The sequence below is a fragment of the Schistocerca serialis genome, chromosome 1 (genome assembly GCF_023864345.2).
Source record: "Schistocerca serialis cubense isolate TAMUIC-IGC-003099 chromosome 1, iqSchSeri2.2, whole genome shotgun sequence".
Taxonomy (NCBI): domain Eukaryota; kingdom Metazoa; phylum Arthropoda; class Insecta; order Orthoptera; family Acrididae; genus Schistocerca; species Schistocerca serialis.
Window position 1 is genome coordinate 356,017,453 of NC_064638.1, and position 14,298 is coordinate 356,031,750.

At 41.2% G+C, this 14,298-nt stretch overlaps 1 protein-coding gene across 1 annotated transcript in view; it reads left to right on the forward strand.

The window, feature by feature from the left end:
- LOC126470147 (adenylyl cyclase-associated protein 1) overlaps positions 1-14,298 on the forward strand; it is a 186,803-nt gene that overhangs the window by 158,733 nt on the left and 13,772 nt on the right. The window contains exon 8 of the mRNA XM_050097764.1: positions 12,676-12,819. Within this exon, the coding sequence (XP_049953721.1) occupies positions 12,676-12,819 (144 nt within the window). The remainder of the gene's footprint in view (positions 1-12,675; positions 12,820-14,298) is intronic.

Genomic DNA, 14,298 nt, shown 5'->3' on the forward strand with positions numbered 1-14,298 from the left:
TTTGTCATTTCTGAAAGGTTCTTGAAATGTTTTATTTGAATGTTTGTATATTCTGGAGTAATCAAGGTTTGTGTAAATACAAGAATTCTGGAATATAACTGTTAAAATAGGTGCACTCTGTCCAGGAAGTGAGTTCTTTTCTATTGGTAAAGAGTGTTCGTTATGAAATTGCTTTCAGTGCTAAGTGTTGTACTTCATTGACACCCTGTTTTCAGATTTGGCCTTGATTGTGATTATGACATGACATTTTTTGGTGGCGACCCTGACATTTGAAAACATCTATGTGACTGTGGCTTCAGTTAGGCTACATAAAAGCCATCGCCTACACAGACAGGAACACAAGCAGTACATCATTTCCAGGGTCCATATATTCAGGGTACCAATGGATTGCAAGCCAACAGTAAGTCAGCTGCACATCAGCATCCATTGGTGTTATCTGGAGAGATTCTTGTCAGGGCTCAACAAAATGGCTGAAAAGATTTGATCGAATCACCCAGTGCAGCAGGTGGGATGATATGATGTGTTTGCAAATGTGTAATTTTACTTGAATGACACAGCCCGGCAGTGATCAGGAAGAGAAGCTCAAGCCGGGAAAGATTCCAAGCCAAAGTGAAGAAAATGTTGGTGACAGTCACAGCTAGTGTGCGTAGCAGAGAACAATTGAAAAACAGGCATGGGAAATGGTGCAGTCCTACATGCAAAATGTTTGGGTCCTGTGGCACATTGTGAATCTGCATATGACAGAAGCTGACAAAATCTTGTGCTTGCTGAAAAGAGTCACAGAAATGTACAAAGCTCTTCTGGTAGACAACAGAGGAATTCATCAAGTGACGCCAGTTAATCAAGAAAATGCTACAGAAGAAGAAGAATTGGATGAAAGAGATATGAGCAACTACTGAGTGTGGTCTCTAAGGCAGTTGTGGAAGACCACCATGAGCTCACCTCTCATAAGTGAGATAGCAAGAGAAGAGATAAAACAGTGTATAGCAGCCTGAAATGTCAGACTGAGTATGCAAGAGAGAGATCAGCCATAAATTTTGACCCCACACGTCAAGTGGTAATAGAGAATGCTGAAGAAGAGGTGTATCGTTCTTTAGGAGCAGTCTCCACCATTAGCTGATCACGCCATGAAGAATGAACTAGACCAACTCGGACTTCCGCTGCAATTGTCAAATAATAAAGCATCCGACCAATGTGGGTACAAGCAACTCCTCCATGAAGTACAATGCCACACAGAGAAACAGACATTTGGAGGAGAAATGTCGACCTGTTGCTATGTTTCCACTGTGGATGCCCTGGACACCTTACATACTACTGCAGACAAGTGTTTGAAGACAAGTGTTTGAAGACAAGTGTTTGAAGACAAGTGTTTGAAGACAAGTGTTTGAAGACAAGTGTTTGAAGACAAGTGTTTGAAGACAAGTGTTTGATGACCATTATGCCACAACAAATGAGCCATATAACAGTCCTATTCACACCACCCAACTGCAAATCACTATAGTCAACTCGTGGGATGAAGCCCATCATTGTACCCAGGACAGGGTTGTTCCCCAAGATCCCTTAGCTATTCTCCATCACTGTACAGAGGTACCGATCTCTGGCATAGCTGTCAACTTCAAAAAACTAAGTGATACGACCGTGTATGGAGGCAAGGCCTCCACAGGTGCAAGTCCTCCGTGGATGTGAGTAACTGAGATGTCAGGAAATCACATTGACAACATCATTGGTGGCCAACCTGTCCTAACTCAAGTTGAGGCAGTGGATTCCCTATCATCATAAATTAAAGAAAACTGTTTCCTATGATACAGAATTTGTTGCGCTGAAGGTCACAAATGAGAAATACGTGCAGCCAACAGGAATGTATCTTATTAGAAGAGCTATCAGTGCAGAACATGGCATTCAAATTCATTGTTTTAGCAGACTGTAGTCATGATGTTATTCTGAGATGGGAAGTCTTGCAGGTACTACATGCAATCATAGACTGTGGAAGGTCAGAGCTCTAAATTGTGAAGCTGTTCCAGTGAGCATGCCTAATGAAGATTGCTCTGGGTGGGTGTTTGTCATTAAAGACATTGATATTCTGCTATCATCATTGAGATGAGTTCCAATCATCACTCGAGATGCTCAGTTAAACTGTGAAGCTTTTGTTGATTACGAAGAGCTACTCAGGATTACTAAAGAAATCTACATGCTACTGAAGATCATAATTGTTGCCAGGTGCCAGGGAGAACTTTGGAACACTAATTGTAAACAGGAGCCACAATTCAGCCCTAAAGGTATGTGCTTAAGGACAGTCAAACCAATCTAGGGGGGTTGCTTAATGTTACTGACATAGAATTGTACTTCACTACTATCCTAGACAACACTGGGGAGGAACCTGCTGTAATTGAGATGGGGTGGAGGGTTGGCTATGATGTCAGGATGGCAGACGGAGCAGGACTGAAGCAGGGTAGCAGGCCAGTGGAGGCCCAGGAAGATGGAGCTGCCAAAATTAATATTTTCTTTTCTTCTCATACATTTATTGGGAAAGCCAAACCTGTAAACAGGAAAGAGTGGATAACACCTGAAATAATTTGTCTAATGGAAGAAAGAAGACTATACAAAAAAATGCCTCTGACGAGCAAAGCGAAAACAAATATAGAAAGCTTAGAAACCAAATAAACAGAGAATCTAGGAAAGCAAAAGAAAATTACCTCAACAGCATTTGTAAAGAGGTGGAGGAAAACATGGTTAAAGGAAAAACTGACTTGGCCTACAGAACAATAAAACAAAACTTTGCTAAACGGAAAGTAAAATCTTCAGGAACTATAAAGAACAAAGAGGGCAAGGTACTATTTGGATATGACACGCTGAAGAGATGGCAAGAATACATTGAAGAGCTATATCAAGGAGACCCTCTAACAGATAATATGATAGAATTAAGCGAAGAAGTAGAGAAAGAAGAACTAGGGGACACAATTCTGAAAGATGAATTTGAAAAAGCACTAAAAGAACTACCAGATAAGAAAGCGGCAGGTGTTGATGATATACCTTCTGAACTAATTAAGAAATCAGGAGACAAAATGAAAGCTACATTACTGCAACTCATACAGAAAATATACAAAACAGGTGAAGTTCCTGAAGACTATCAGAAATGCATCATATTCCCCATACCTAAGAAAGCATCTACTATGGACTGTGAAAACCATCGAACACTCAGTCTTCTTTCACACGCATCAAAAATTCTAATAAGAATAATTTTGAAAAGAGTTGAAAACCAATTGAATAGCACTCTAAGTGAAGACCAATTCGGTTTTAGAAGCGGTGTAGGGACGAGGGAAGCAATCTTATCTTTAAGACTAATAATTGAGAAACAAATTTCCAAAAACAAACAAGTATTTATAGCCTTCGTAGACCTCGAAAAGGCATTTGACAATGTTGTATGGCCAGAAATGTTTAGAATTCTGAAGAAGGCTGGTCTGAAATATAATGATAGAAGGATAATCTTTAAAATATACCAAAATGAAACAGCCTTAGTTAAGAAGGAAAACAAAGAAGAAACAGCAAGAATAAGGAAAGGAGTGAGACAGGGATGCCCACTATCTCCAGTAATTTTCAACGCATATATCCAAGAAGCAATAGACAAAATAAGAGAGAATATTGAAGTAGGAATAAAACTTAACGGAATGAAAATAGATATGTTGCGATATGCAGATGATATCGCCATAATTACAGAAAGGAAAGAAGATTTAGAAGCCGCACTCAATGAAATGGAAAACACCTTAAAAGAACAGTATGGAATGAAAATAAATAAGAAAAAGACTAAAGTGATGGTGAGTGGCGCCCTGAACTACAATGAACCCATACGAATAACAATAAAGGGAGAGAAACTAGGGCAGGTTACAGAATTTAACTACTTAGGTAGCAAAATAACAGCAGATGGAAGGAGCAAAAGTGACATTAAAAACAGAATACAACTTGCCAAAATAGCATTCAATGGAAAAAGAAACTTACTGACGAGTAGAAATGTTAGTTTAGACGTAAGAAAGAGAGTCATGAAAACCTATGTGTGGAGTACAGCCCTTTACGGATGTGAAACTTGGACTAGTGGAAAAGAAGAAAAGAGAAGATTAGAGGCATTCGAAATGTGGTGCTACCGGAGAATGGAAAAAATCAGCTGGCGAGACAAGGCTACAAACGAAGATGTCCTCAGAAGAGTGAAAGAAAACAGATCTCTTTGGCGAAATATACAGAAAAGAAGAATAACCTTCATAGGTCACATTTTACGGCATAACAATTTCATTAAGAGAATATTAGAAGGAATCATTGAAGGAAGAACTCGCCGAGGACGACCTAGATTAAGCTACATTCAACAAGTAATAAATGACATCGGGTGCCAGACCTATGCAGATATGAAGAAGAAAGTTGACAAAAGAACGGAATGGCGTGCTGCTGCCAACCAACCTGTGGGTTGATAACCGAAGAAGAGAAGACATTAGTACTGTGTCATTGTGAGCCAGCGACCATGCTTCCATTCCTCAGTAAGATGGCTGAGTGGCTGCACCATGCTTTTGCTTAGCTTTGCTGACTCTTGTGCTCAGTGCACGCCACGCGACTCGGTTGTGTCAATCACACTGCGTCAATGATGCTCGGAGATGGTTGGCAGTCCTGCTGTGGTAGCCAGCTCTGCGGTGGATGACTGCATCCTGATGGTCGTTGGTGTGGAGCATGGAGTGGCACCATCACTTTGATGGAAAACAGGTGCCCTGCAAGGGATGTCTCACACTGCCCCCTTGGGCAGGAGTCTGATTGCTGCTGGAGGGAGCCTGGAAGGCCCACTGTGGTGTGGCACAAGTCCAGAGGGTGGGCTTAATCTTGGAAGCTGGGACTGCAACTGACTCTTGATCTCATAACTCCTACTGGAGGCTCCCTGTGATTCCCTCACCTGGTGTAGCACCCACATCCTAGTAGTGCTGCTGGGCTGCAAATGAAACTGCTTCAAAAATAACAGGTATTTTAAAACCTGTCTTACCAATGTTCCTCTTCTGGTTGTGTTCTCGGCGGCACCACTGAAACCTGCAGGTGGAGAAACCATTTTGCCTGTGCTGTGCATTACCACTGTGCTATGGATTCCATCAAGTGAGCTTGGCCTGTGTTACAGTAATTAAACAGCTTGGTTGCTATAACAGAAATGATAACACCCTGTGTTCACCAGCCACTTGCAGCTGCTGCAGTACTCCTCCATGTAGTCTTACAGATGTACTTATAAAATGATTGTAGCAGACACTATTACGAAACTGTGAGTAGGGTTGCCCTGACCAAAGAGCAGAGTTAGCAATTGATAGCCTTTCTGCTCAATTTTCATATGCTTTCAGCTCTGGTGCAGAGAAAAAACAGACCAAGCAGCCGATTAACACTAGGAATTGTACACCAACTAACCAATACTCACATAATGTGCTGCCGGATGAACGACGGACAGTCCTGGAGGAAATGGAGAAGATACTGCAAGGTGACATCATTGAACCTTCAATGCGTCTTTGGTCCGCCTCTGTGGCCCTTGTGAAGGAGGAGGATAGCACATGGCATTTCTGTGTCGACTGCTAACAACTGAACAAAATCGTGAAGAAAGATGTCTATCCTTTGCTGCACATTGATGACACTGTAGACTACTTGAAAGAAGCAACGTATTTCTCAACTATAGACATTTAAACAGGCTACTAGAGAACTGAGGTTGACAGAGAAAAGATTGCATTCACTGCTCCTGATGGCCTCTATGAGTTATACTGTTTGGATTGTGTAACGCACCAGTCAACTTCGAACATATGATGGACGAACTTCTTCGAAACTTTAAATGGATGATGCATATTTGCTATCTGGATGAATTCATTTTTTCAAGGAACATCTAAGCCACCTGACAACTGTGATGAAATGTGTTCAAACTGCTGGGCTGCGTATAAATCTGAAAAATTTCCTTCTTGCTGCTCAAGAAATAAAAATTTTGGGACATCTAGTGAATCCGTATCCATGAGAAAATAAGAGAAGTTACATATTTTCTGACTCCTTGGCATATTCATGATGTGAGATGTTTTATTGAAATGTACTCATACTACCAGCAGTTCATTAATGACTAATGTGCTAATGTACGTCCCGTGGAAGAACTACTGCAGGGAGACGGTAAACTTTTCTGAAATAAGGTGCCAGATTGATCTTTCATCGTGCTTGTGGAAGCACTAACATTTTCTCCAGTCCAAGCATTGTATGCTGAGAATGCCGAGACAGAACTTGACTGAGACACTAGCAATTATGGGATAAGGATAGTTCTAGTGCATAGTTAGGAAGTGGTTTTCAGAGTAATCTCAAGCCTGAGATGAACTACTCCACAACCAAGAAAAAGTGCCTTGTTGTTAGGGCCATCAAAGAGTTCTGGCCACATTTGTTTGCCAAACCATTTGATGTTGTGGTGGACCACCAATCTCTGTGCTGGCTGCATAGCCTGAAGGATCCATCGGGTTGACTAGCAAGATGGGAACTGAGGCTTCAGGAGTATGATGTCACAGTGGTATACAAAAATGGGTGCAAATGCAAGGCACATGGATGAAATCTCAATTATTTCTCCATTAAATGATATTGCTGCTGAACAGAAGATAGACCCAGCACTGCAGAAAACCATAGAAGCCTTGAAGAATGAGGAACGGATCAAAGGAGAATTCCAATTAATAAACAGAGCTTTGTGTTATAGAAACTATGATAGAGTGGGGCCAAATGGTCGCTTATCATCCCTGCTCATCTACATCCAACTACACTGGAGTTCTTCCACTGCACTGCAACATCTGGTCACATGGGATTCATGAAGCCCGTAGGCGGAACCAGATGCATCTATCACTGGCCAGGACTCTACTGATCTGTGAGATACTACGTGAGCCACTGTAAGCATTGCCAGCAAAAGAACCATGTGCCACAGTAACCTGTGGGGCATATGGTACCAATCTCACATGCAGCAGCGCTATTCCACTGAATTGCAGTTGACCTCGATTGGTGGTCCCTAAGGTCAGAAAATGGAAAATTAATGAATAATTATCTACACTCCCAATGGGTTTCTTCGCAAAGAGAAGAACAAGGGCTTCCTAGTTTCTGAGTTGACAGAAGCTGATTGACTTTAGCAAACTCATGTTTTTCATCTGGCCGTTGCCAACCCCAGCAATCTAATACAGATTCTTGCACATGTAGCCCTTATGAAGTGACTGTTGTGCTGTGTTGTGTTGTGTAGTAAAGTAATGCACCTCTTTATGTGTGGTGAAGCAGTTCTTGGCCCATCACAGGCAACGCCAGATACTCCTCCTGTTCCTCAGAGAATGACAATGGTACAAATTATGGAGTGAAGCAAGAAAAATAATTAATGATGTCACTGAATATAGTGAACAACAGACGAAAAATAGAATTGCTCCACCCTCTCTCTTAGCTGACAAAATCAACAGTAACTTACAGAGGGGCAAGCTTCAACTCTGTGAGAAGAATTAACAGCTTTTGTAAAGACAATCAGGAAATCACAAGAAGCTCCTGGCAAAAACAGGAAAATTTCAGTTAAACTTTTGAACTTGACAGTGCTTTGACACTGCGTTTCCCTTTGTCTGAATTTCTTAAGTAGCCATGTATGGCAAGTTCTGGTTGAAAATTACAAATTACTTAAGAGGAGATGACTCACCAAAAGTCAGAAGGACTGCATTGTGCTGGCTCACGGTGTGTATACTAGAGTGAGAGGGGGTTGTCAGGTCACAGGTCGGGTGGGGTGAGGGAAATGGAGAGAGCAGGAGGCAGGAAGTGTGCTGGGAAGTGGCTCATGGGAGAGTGGGGAGTGTCTCTGGGCTAGCTAGGGGTCCAGGTAGAGGGGGCGGTGGCAAGTCACATGATTTCACAGACTAGGGTGAAGGTGTGAGATAACAGCACACAACTAGCTGATGGGGGGCAAATTGGCCAGGGGATGGTGTGCGCGCGCCCACACACACACACACACACACACACACACACACACACACACACACACACACACACTCACACTCTTGTGTGTTGTGGGGGAGGGGGGCAGCGGTTTAACTTAGGTTTAGGTCAGGAAGGTTATGGGGGTGGAGGATGTGCTGTAAGGATAACTCCCTTCTGCGCAACTCAGAAAAGCTTGGCGGGGGGGGGGGGGGGGGGGGGGGATCGAGATGGCACAGGTAGTGAAGCAGCCGCATTGAAATCTCCCATGTTATGCTCTGCTCATGTTGTGCCACTGTGTGGACCAACTGTTTTTGGCAACAGTATGGCAGTGACCATTCATTCTAGTTGACAGCTGGTTGGTTGTCGTACCAATCTAAAATACTGTGCAGTGGTTGCAGCAGAGCTGGCATATAACATGGCTGCTTTCACAGGTGGCCCGGCCTCTTATGGGGTAGGATAAAACTGTGGAAGGGCAGGAGTTCGTGGTGCTGGGTGAGTGGTTGAGCAGGTCTTGCATCTGAGCCTTCCACAAGGATATGATCCCTGTGGCAGGGGATTGTGAGTGGGAGTGGGATAGGGATGGACTAGGATGTTGTGGAGGTTGGGTATGCATTAGAATGCCCCCATGGGAGGGATTGGAAGTACCTTGGGTAATATCCCTTTGCCATTCCCATCCACAATACCCTGCCACAGGAAGATCCAGATGTAAGACCTTCCCAGTCGACCCACTCAGCACAACCTACTTCAGTCCCATCACAGGTTTGTCCTACCCTCATGAGAGGCTGGGCCACCTATGAAAGCAGCCATGTTATATACCAGCTCTGCCACAACCAACCAGCTGTCAACTAGAATGAATGGCCACTGACAAACTGTTGCCAAAAGCGAGGTGGACCACCCAGTGGCACAAATGCAGCAGAGCACACAACATGCAAGATTTCATTGACTGACTGACTGTTTCCTACAGCTAGAAAAAGGAAGTGCATTCTGAAAGCTAGCCAAGTTCTGTACGTTTTGTTTGTGTGTCTATAAATGACGCAGTGCTTCTGCCTTTGTGAGTTATCTCTTGTATTCCTAAATAATTTGTTACTTAAGTATTCATTTTGTTTGTGTGTGCAAAAGAATTTCTTGCCATGCAGTAGGCGACTAAAGCTGAAATAATGAAGTTGATTTTTTGTAAAAAAAAAAAAAAACAAAAAAAAACCCCTGTAGTAAAGTCACTTGGTTGGTATGCTGAAGGTAGTTGGCATGAGTCCTGCCACATATCTTTATGTCCTTTTTTTTTAACATCATAATAGAAATGGTGGTTTCGAAAAGTCAATCTTTCCTCTGGGGACCTCTCCTTGTTACTTGTAACTATACAATAACTGCAAATAATGCAGCCATATTTTTTGACTTTTTAAAAAATATCTACTGGGAGAACCAAGTTGGATACCTCTGACAGAGGTGTCTTGAGACACTCAAAACATTGACCTCTACATGGTGCAGAAGATTGCTCCCCGTCTGTGGAAACTTCAACTGGAACTCAAGGAAAAGATTGGCTGGACTTGGAGTATTACGTCTGTATGAAATATTTCTCTATCCATCTCACTCATGTGGGTTGAAGTGGCGAAATAAGAGGTCTTTACTGTTAGAGCATGGAGACATTATTGATTGGCAGTTGCATTTTATTGTAAAAATGAAAAATATTGAGGAAGCAGCCACTGAAATATTCCATCTGAATGAAACTTGGATAGACAGTAATGTGATGGTTGGTAAATATTGGCGGGAGAAGGATGATGTCAGCGTGATGGGGTGGGAAACCCAGTTTTGAAAGACTTATTATTGGAAGTGTTGTATCAGGTAAGGGATTCATCAGGGATACACAACAAAAATTGTGAGCTAAAGCCACAAAAGGTGATTAACGTGGTCAAGTGAACTCGGGGAAACTTTGAAAGGTGGTTTGCAAATATGATTCTCCCAAATCTTCCTCCAAAGTCGGGTACTGTGGTGGACAGTGTTCAATACCATAATAGACAGGTGGGGGAAAAACACCCACACAGTATGATATGAAAGTGAGTATGTTGGAATGGCTGCAAAAGAGACATGTTGCCTGTAATGAGAGCATGAAAAGCAGGCCCTGTTCACTTTAAGTCAAGAACATAGACTTGCAAAAACCTAACGATCAATGAATTAGTAAAAGAGAGAGGGCACATTGTTGTCTGCTTGCCACCCTACATTTATGATTTGAGTGCGGCAGAACCGGCACGGCAAAAGTAACACGGTTGTTTAGGGAGTGTTTCATTTCAGGGGACATGTAAAAGACAACCTGTTAAGGCTGCAAATGAATCCCTTCTGTCAGTAATTGATGACAGCTGGGAAAGGGTCCTGCAGGAAGGCCCAACAAGTGGAACAAGATTAGTGGTGGTGAAATGGTGTTGCCAAACTATCAATACGTAAAATCATTATTCATACTGCTGAATCAGCCAGTGGCAAGAATAATGAATCATGCGCAGGGACTGATTCTGAGTTACTTCTGTGTGTATGCAATTCGGCGTTATGTATGAGAATAACAATTTTCATAATTTTACTCATTCTTTTTTTATTCCATTGTGTTAAGGTTTACTACTGGTTCTTTTTAATTTCAAATTGTTCTGAGAACTGATGTGGAATTAGTAGCAGCAAGCACCAGTATTCAACATGAAACAACCAGTTTTGATTTCACAAATCCTGTGAGCTTTTATTACCCCATCTTGGCTTTTACTTATGTCGATGTGCCAAATGTAGTGGTTGACAGCTGTCACAGGAGCAGCAGCATCAGCAGCAGCTAACAGATGACACTGTCAGTGCTGCTTGGAGCACAGCTTGTATGTAAATGTAAATATGTTGCCAGCACTGTGTCATGTTTGTTATGAGCTTGCTTCCTTCACTCCCCCCCCCCCCTCCTCCCCTCCCACAATTCTTTCTTCTTCTTCTTCTTCTTCTTCTTCTTCTTCTTCTTCCGAGTAGACTTGTACCTCAGCAACTATTTTGTTATCAAACCTGTGCCAACTGCCAAAGCTCCAGAAATTGCGAAGTGCCTTGTAGAAGACATCATTTTGGAGCACGGAGCGCCCCATGTGAAGAACTGTGATCATAGATAAGTTTTCCAGTTGACACTAGTAAAAGAGTTTACACCTAATTGTGACATCATTCACTGGATGAAAACTGTCTACCATCTACGGATAATGACCTCACAGAACACTTTAATAAAAGATTGGAAGATAAGCTTTTGATGTATGTCAATGTCGAATGGAGATATTAGGATAGAATAGAGTCTGGTTGAAATGATAGTGGATACAATGTTCCTGGTTTAACTGGATGTATACAGGATGACTACATGAAACACCTAATCATTGGAACCATAGAAGCAAGGCAACTGATTTGCAGATGGACCATGGATACTCAGGAGGAAGACTGAGACAGCTAAAATATCAAGCACCAAACAGTGAGATACTGCACAGGAGACTTGGTATGAATTTTTATGCCTATGCAGAAAATGGGGACTATCAGAAAATAGAAAATGTACTAGTTTGGGACGTTTGTATCCTTTGTCCATTGTCGACGTCACATATGAAGTAGAGGATTATGACCCTGCATTGTTAAGACAAAAGCACAGAGACATTGCCCATGTCTTCCGCACACAGATCAGCTACGGTGCAGAGGCACAGATCGATGATGGGGACTCTTCGTTCAAGGAAACTGAAGATCATGAAACTTTGACAGGAGTGCTACTGTTGCTGCTTAATAAATTGAAGAGGATGTAATATCATGACTAAAACATGAGGATCCAACAGCGCTGCTATACAGACAACCATTGACAAGCTCTAGATCCAGAGTGCTGTAGTTGACTGCAATGAGAACTTCTGAAACAGTGGGTCACTGCTTGTCCGGGAGAGGAACAATGCTGTGAAATGGTGGCGCACACATTGTGACATTGTAGTTAGTGACTCTGGCTGGTGTGTTGCTGGTTGCTAGTTCATATCCGACCACCAGCAGTCATTTTTATTTACTGTTTATCATTACTGGAATGGTTGTGAAATACCTTATGTTTGTACATTGTGGTATATTCAATGTTTATATAAATGGATGCATTCTCCATCCAGGAAGTCAGTTCTGTTCAAGCAGTTCCTTGTTGTTCATAAAAAAAGTTGCTTTCAGTTTTGTGTTCTGTGCTCCATTAATGGCCTGGCTTTTGGATTTTGACTTGAGTGTGGTTACAATTGGATAATATTTAATTTCAGGAATTGTTTTTGTCCGAACCAAAACTGACATCACTCCCTATATTGTATATTAACTGTTGCAGGCCATTATGATTACTGTAACTAAATAAAGACTGTAACATCACTGAAAATTAGAGCATTTGATGTGGAACAAAGACAGAGGATCACATTAGTGATGTCACTGTGTGTTCTATGTCCCTCCCTGTTTAGTATTCATCATGTACCTCCCTATTTAGCCATTAACCACTCAGTGTCATGTATACTGAATTGCTGGTGTACTGAGTAACAGATTTTGCAATTGTCTGCCTGTAGAGTATTATGTTGTTGTTTTTGTTGTCATCATCTCTTCTCACTAGAAAGTATAATATAAAAAGCCTCCTGACAAAATACAAATTTCCTTACTGTACTTCCTATTACATAATAAGCCATTCGAGTCTGGATGTATTCAACTTATATTAATGCCTGTCTGTTACTTTTAAAGGTGTTAGGTAAAGTACCGACAATAACCATTGACAAGACTGATGGCTGCCAAATGTACCTTAGTCCTGAATCACTGGATGTTGAAATTGTCAGTTCCAAATCATCAGAGATGAATGTAATGGTGCCTAAGGGAAATGGTGACTATGTAAGTATATATGTTGGTTGTATATTAAACACAGACTTTTGTTAAAGGGTTAATGAATATACACCATGTCAGTTATCCCCTCTGAGCTCAGAAGAACAATTACAATTGTAGTATTCTGTGTAGTAGAGTTCATAATGCAATATAGCTCACGACACAAGAATTTTTTGTAAAGATGTGAAATTATTTAAGTTACATTAACACATCAGTCCAGTTGAATTATCACTTATTTTCGTTTTACCAACATTTCCGTAATCTTCCCAACAGATGCTACAGCGGAAATTGTATAGGCGTTTCTTATGTACATAGATCTGACTGAGAAGTTCATATTCAGAAACACTTGGTGTCGATGTCTTAAAATCTCAGTTCACAATTAAACTGATATGGGGGCAGGGGTGGCTTTTGGCAGTGAGAAAATTTCAATTGAGTGATTATCAAATTTGGAGACTTGCTTAACAGATGAATTTGATGTGGTTTTAAGCACGTTTTATAAAATACTTAATCCTTTGAGTGACAAAATGCATGTCAGCATGTACTCTGTGGAAACAGTAATGAATAAAACTCCTTAACTTATTTCTAAATCCAACATGAGGCGTGGAGTGGTAAATATTCATACCAATGAATCAGAAGAAAATAAATTATACATGGTAGTTAAAGTGGCATACATATTTACCAACGTCACTTAAAAGGTTAATATACAGTTTGGCCCAAAATTATAGGGTCAAAATTTTACGTGTTTGAGAAGAACTATGCTGATTATTTGGAGGAATAGGCCCAATGTTTGCAACTGAATAGTTCAGGCACTGTTAGGTCATGAACAAGCAATATGTATGAAACATATTATTGTAAAAGTTCTGTAAGACAAATAGTTGCCTGCCCCAATGAAGTTGATGAAACTAACTTGAAAAACAGTACCAATTGTGTGTGATGTGTCCATGATAAAGATTATCATTGTTTACAATTTGTGACTGGTTGTCCATGGCAAAACATTAGCCACTACAGGAACCTGAAGGAATGCAGTTAATGTATGGATAATGGAAGGAATGCCAGGACGAATGATCAGATATACAGGGAAAGAAGCAAAAGGCATCAATCATCCTGATTCTAATAAATTTCTTGCCTTTGGTAGACACAAAGAACTCGATAATTGGCCATCAACTTGGCGGTTATCACCTTGAACAGATGCTATAAGCTTTAATTGTTGTTAAAAAGTACAAGTTACTAGTAAAGCACTAAGAAACTAACTGGACATTTCCAACTACTAGCTTCTCATTCAAAGTACTTAGCTTAGGACACCCTACTATCTGTATAATTGTGACCCGACCGACGACACCATTTATAATTTTGTAATATGCAATTTCTTGCAGCCAAGATAAGCTTTGGACCCAGGAATAAAGCTAAACTGACTCAGAGCTTGATACTTCATCTTGGAGGTTATCAGGCACACAAGTATTAGTTCAGTGTGTATACAACCTGGGACAA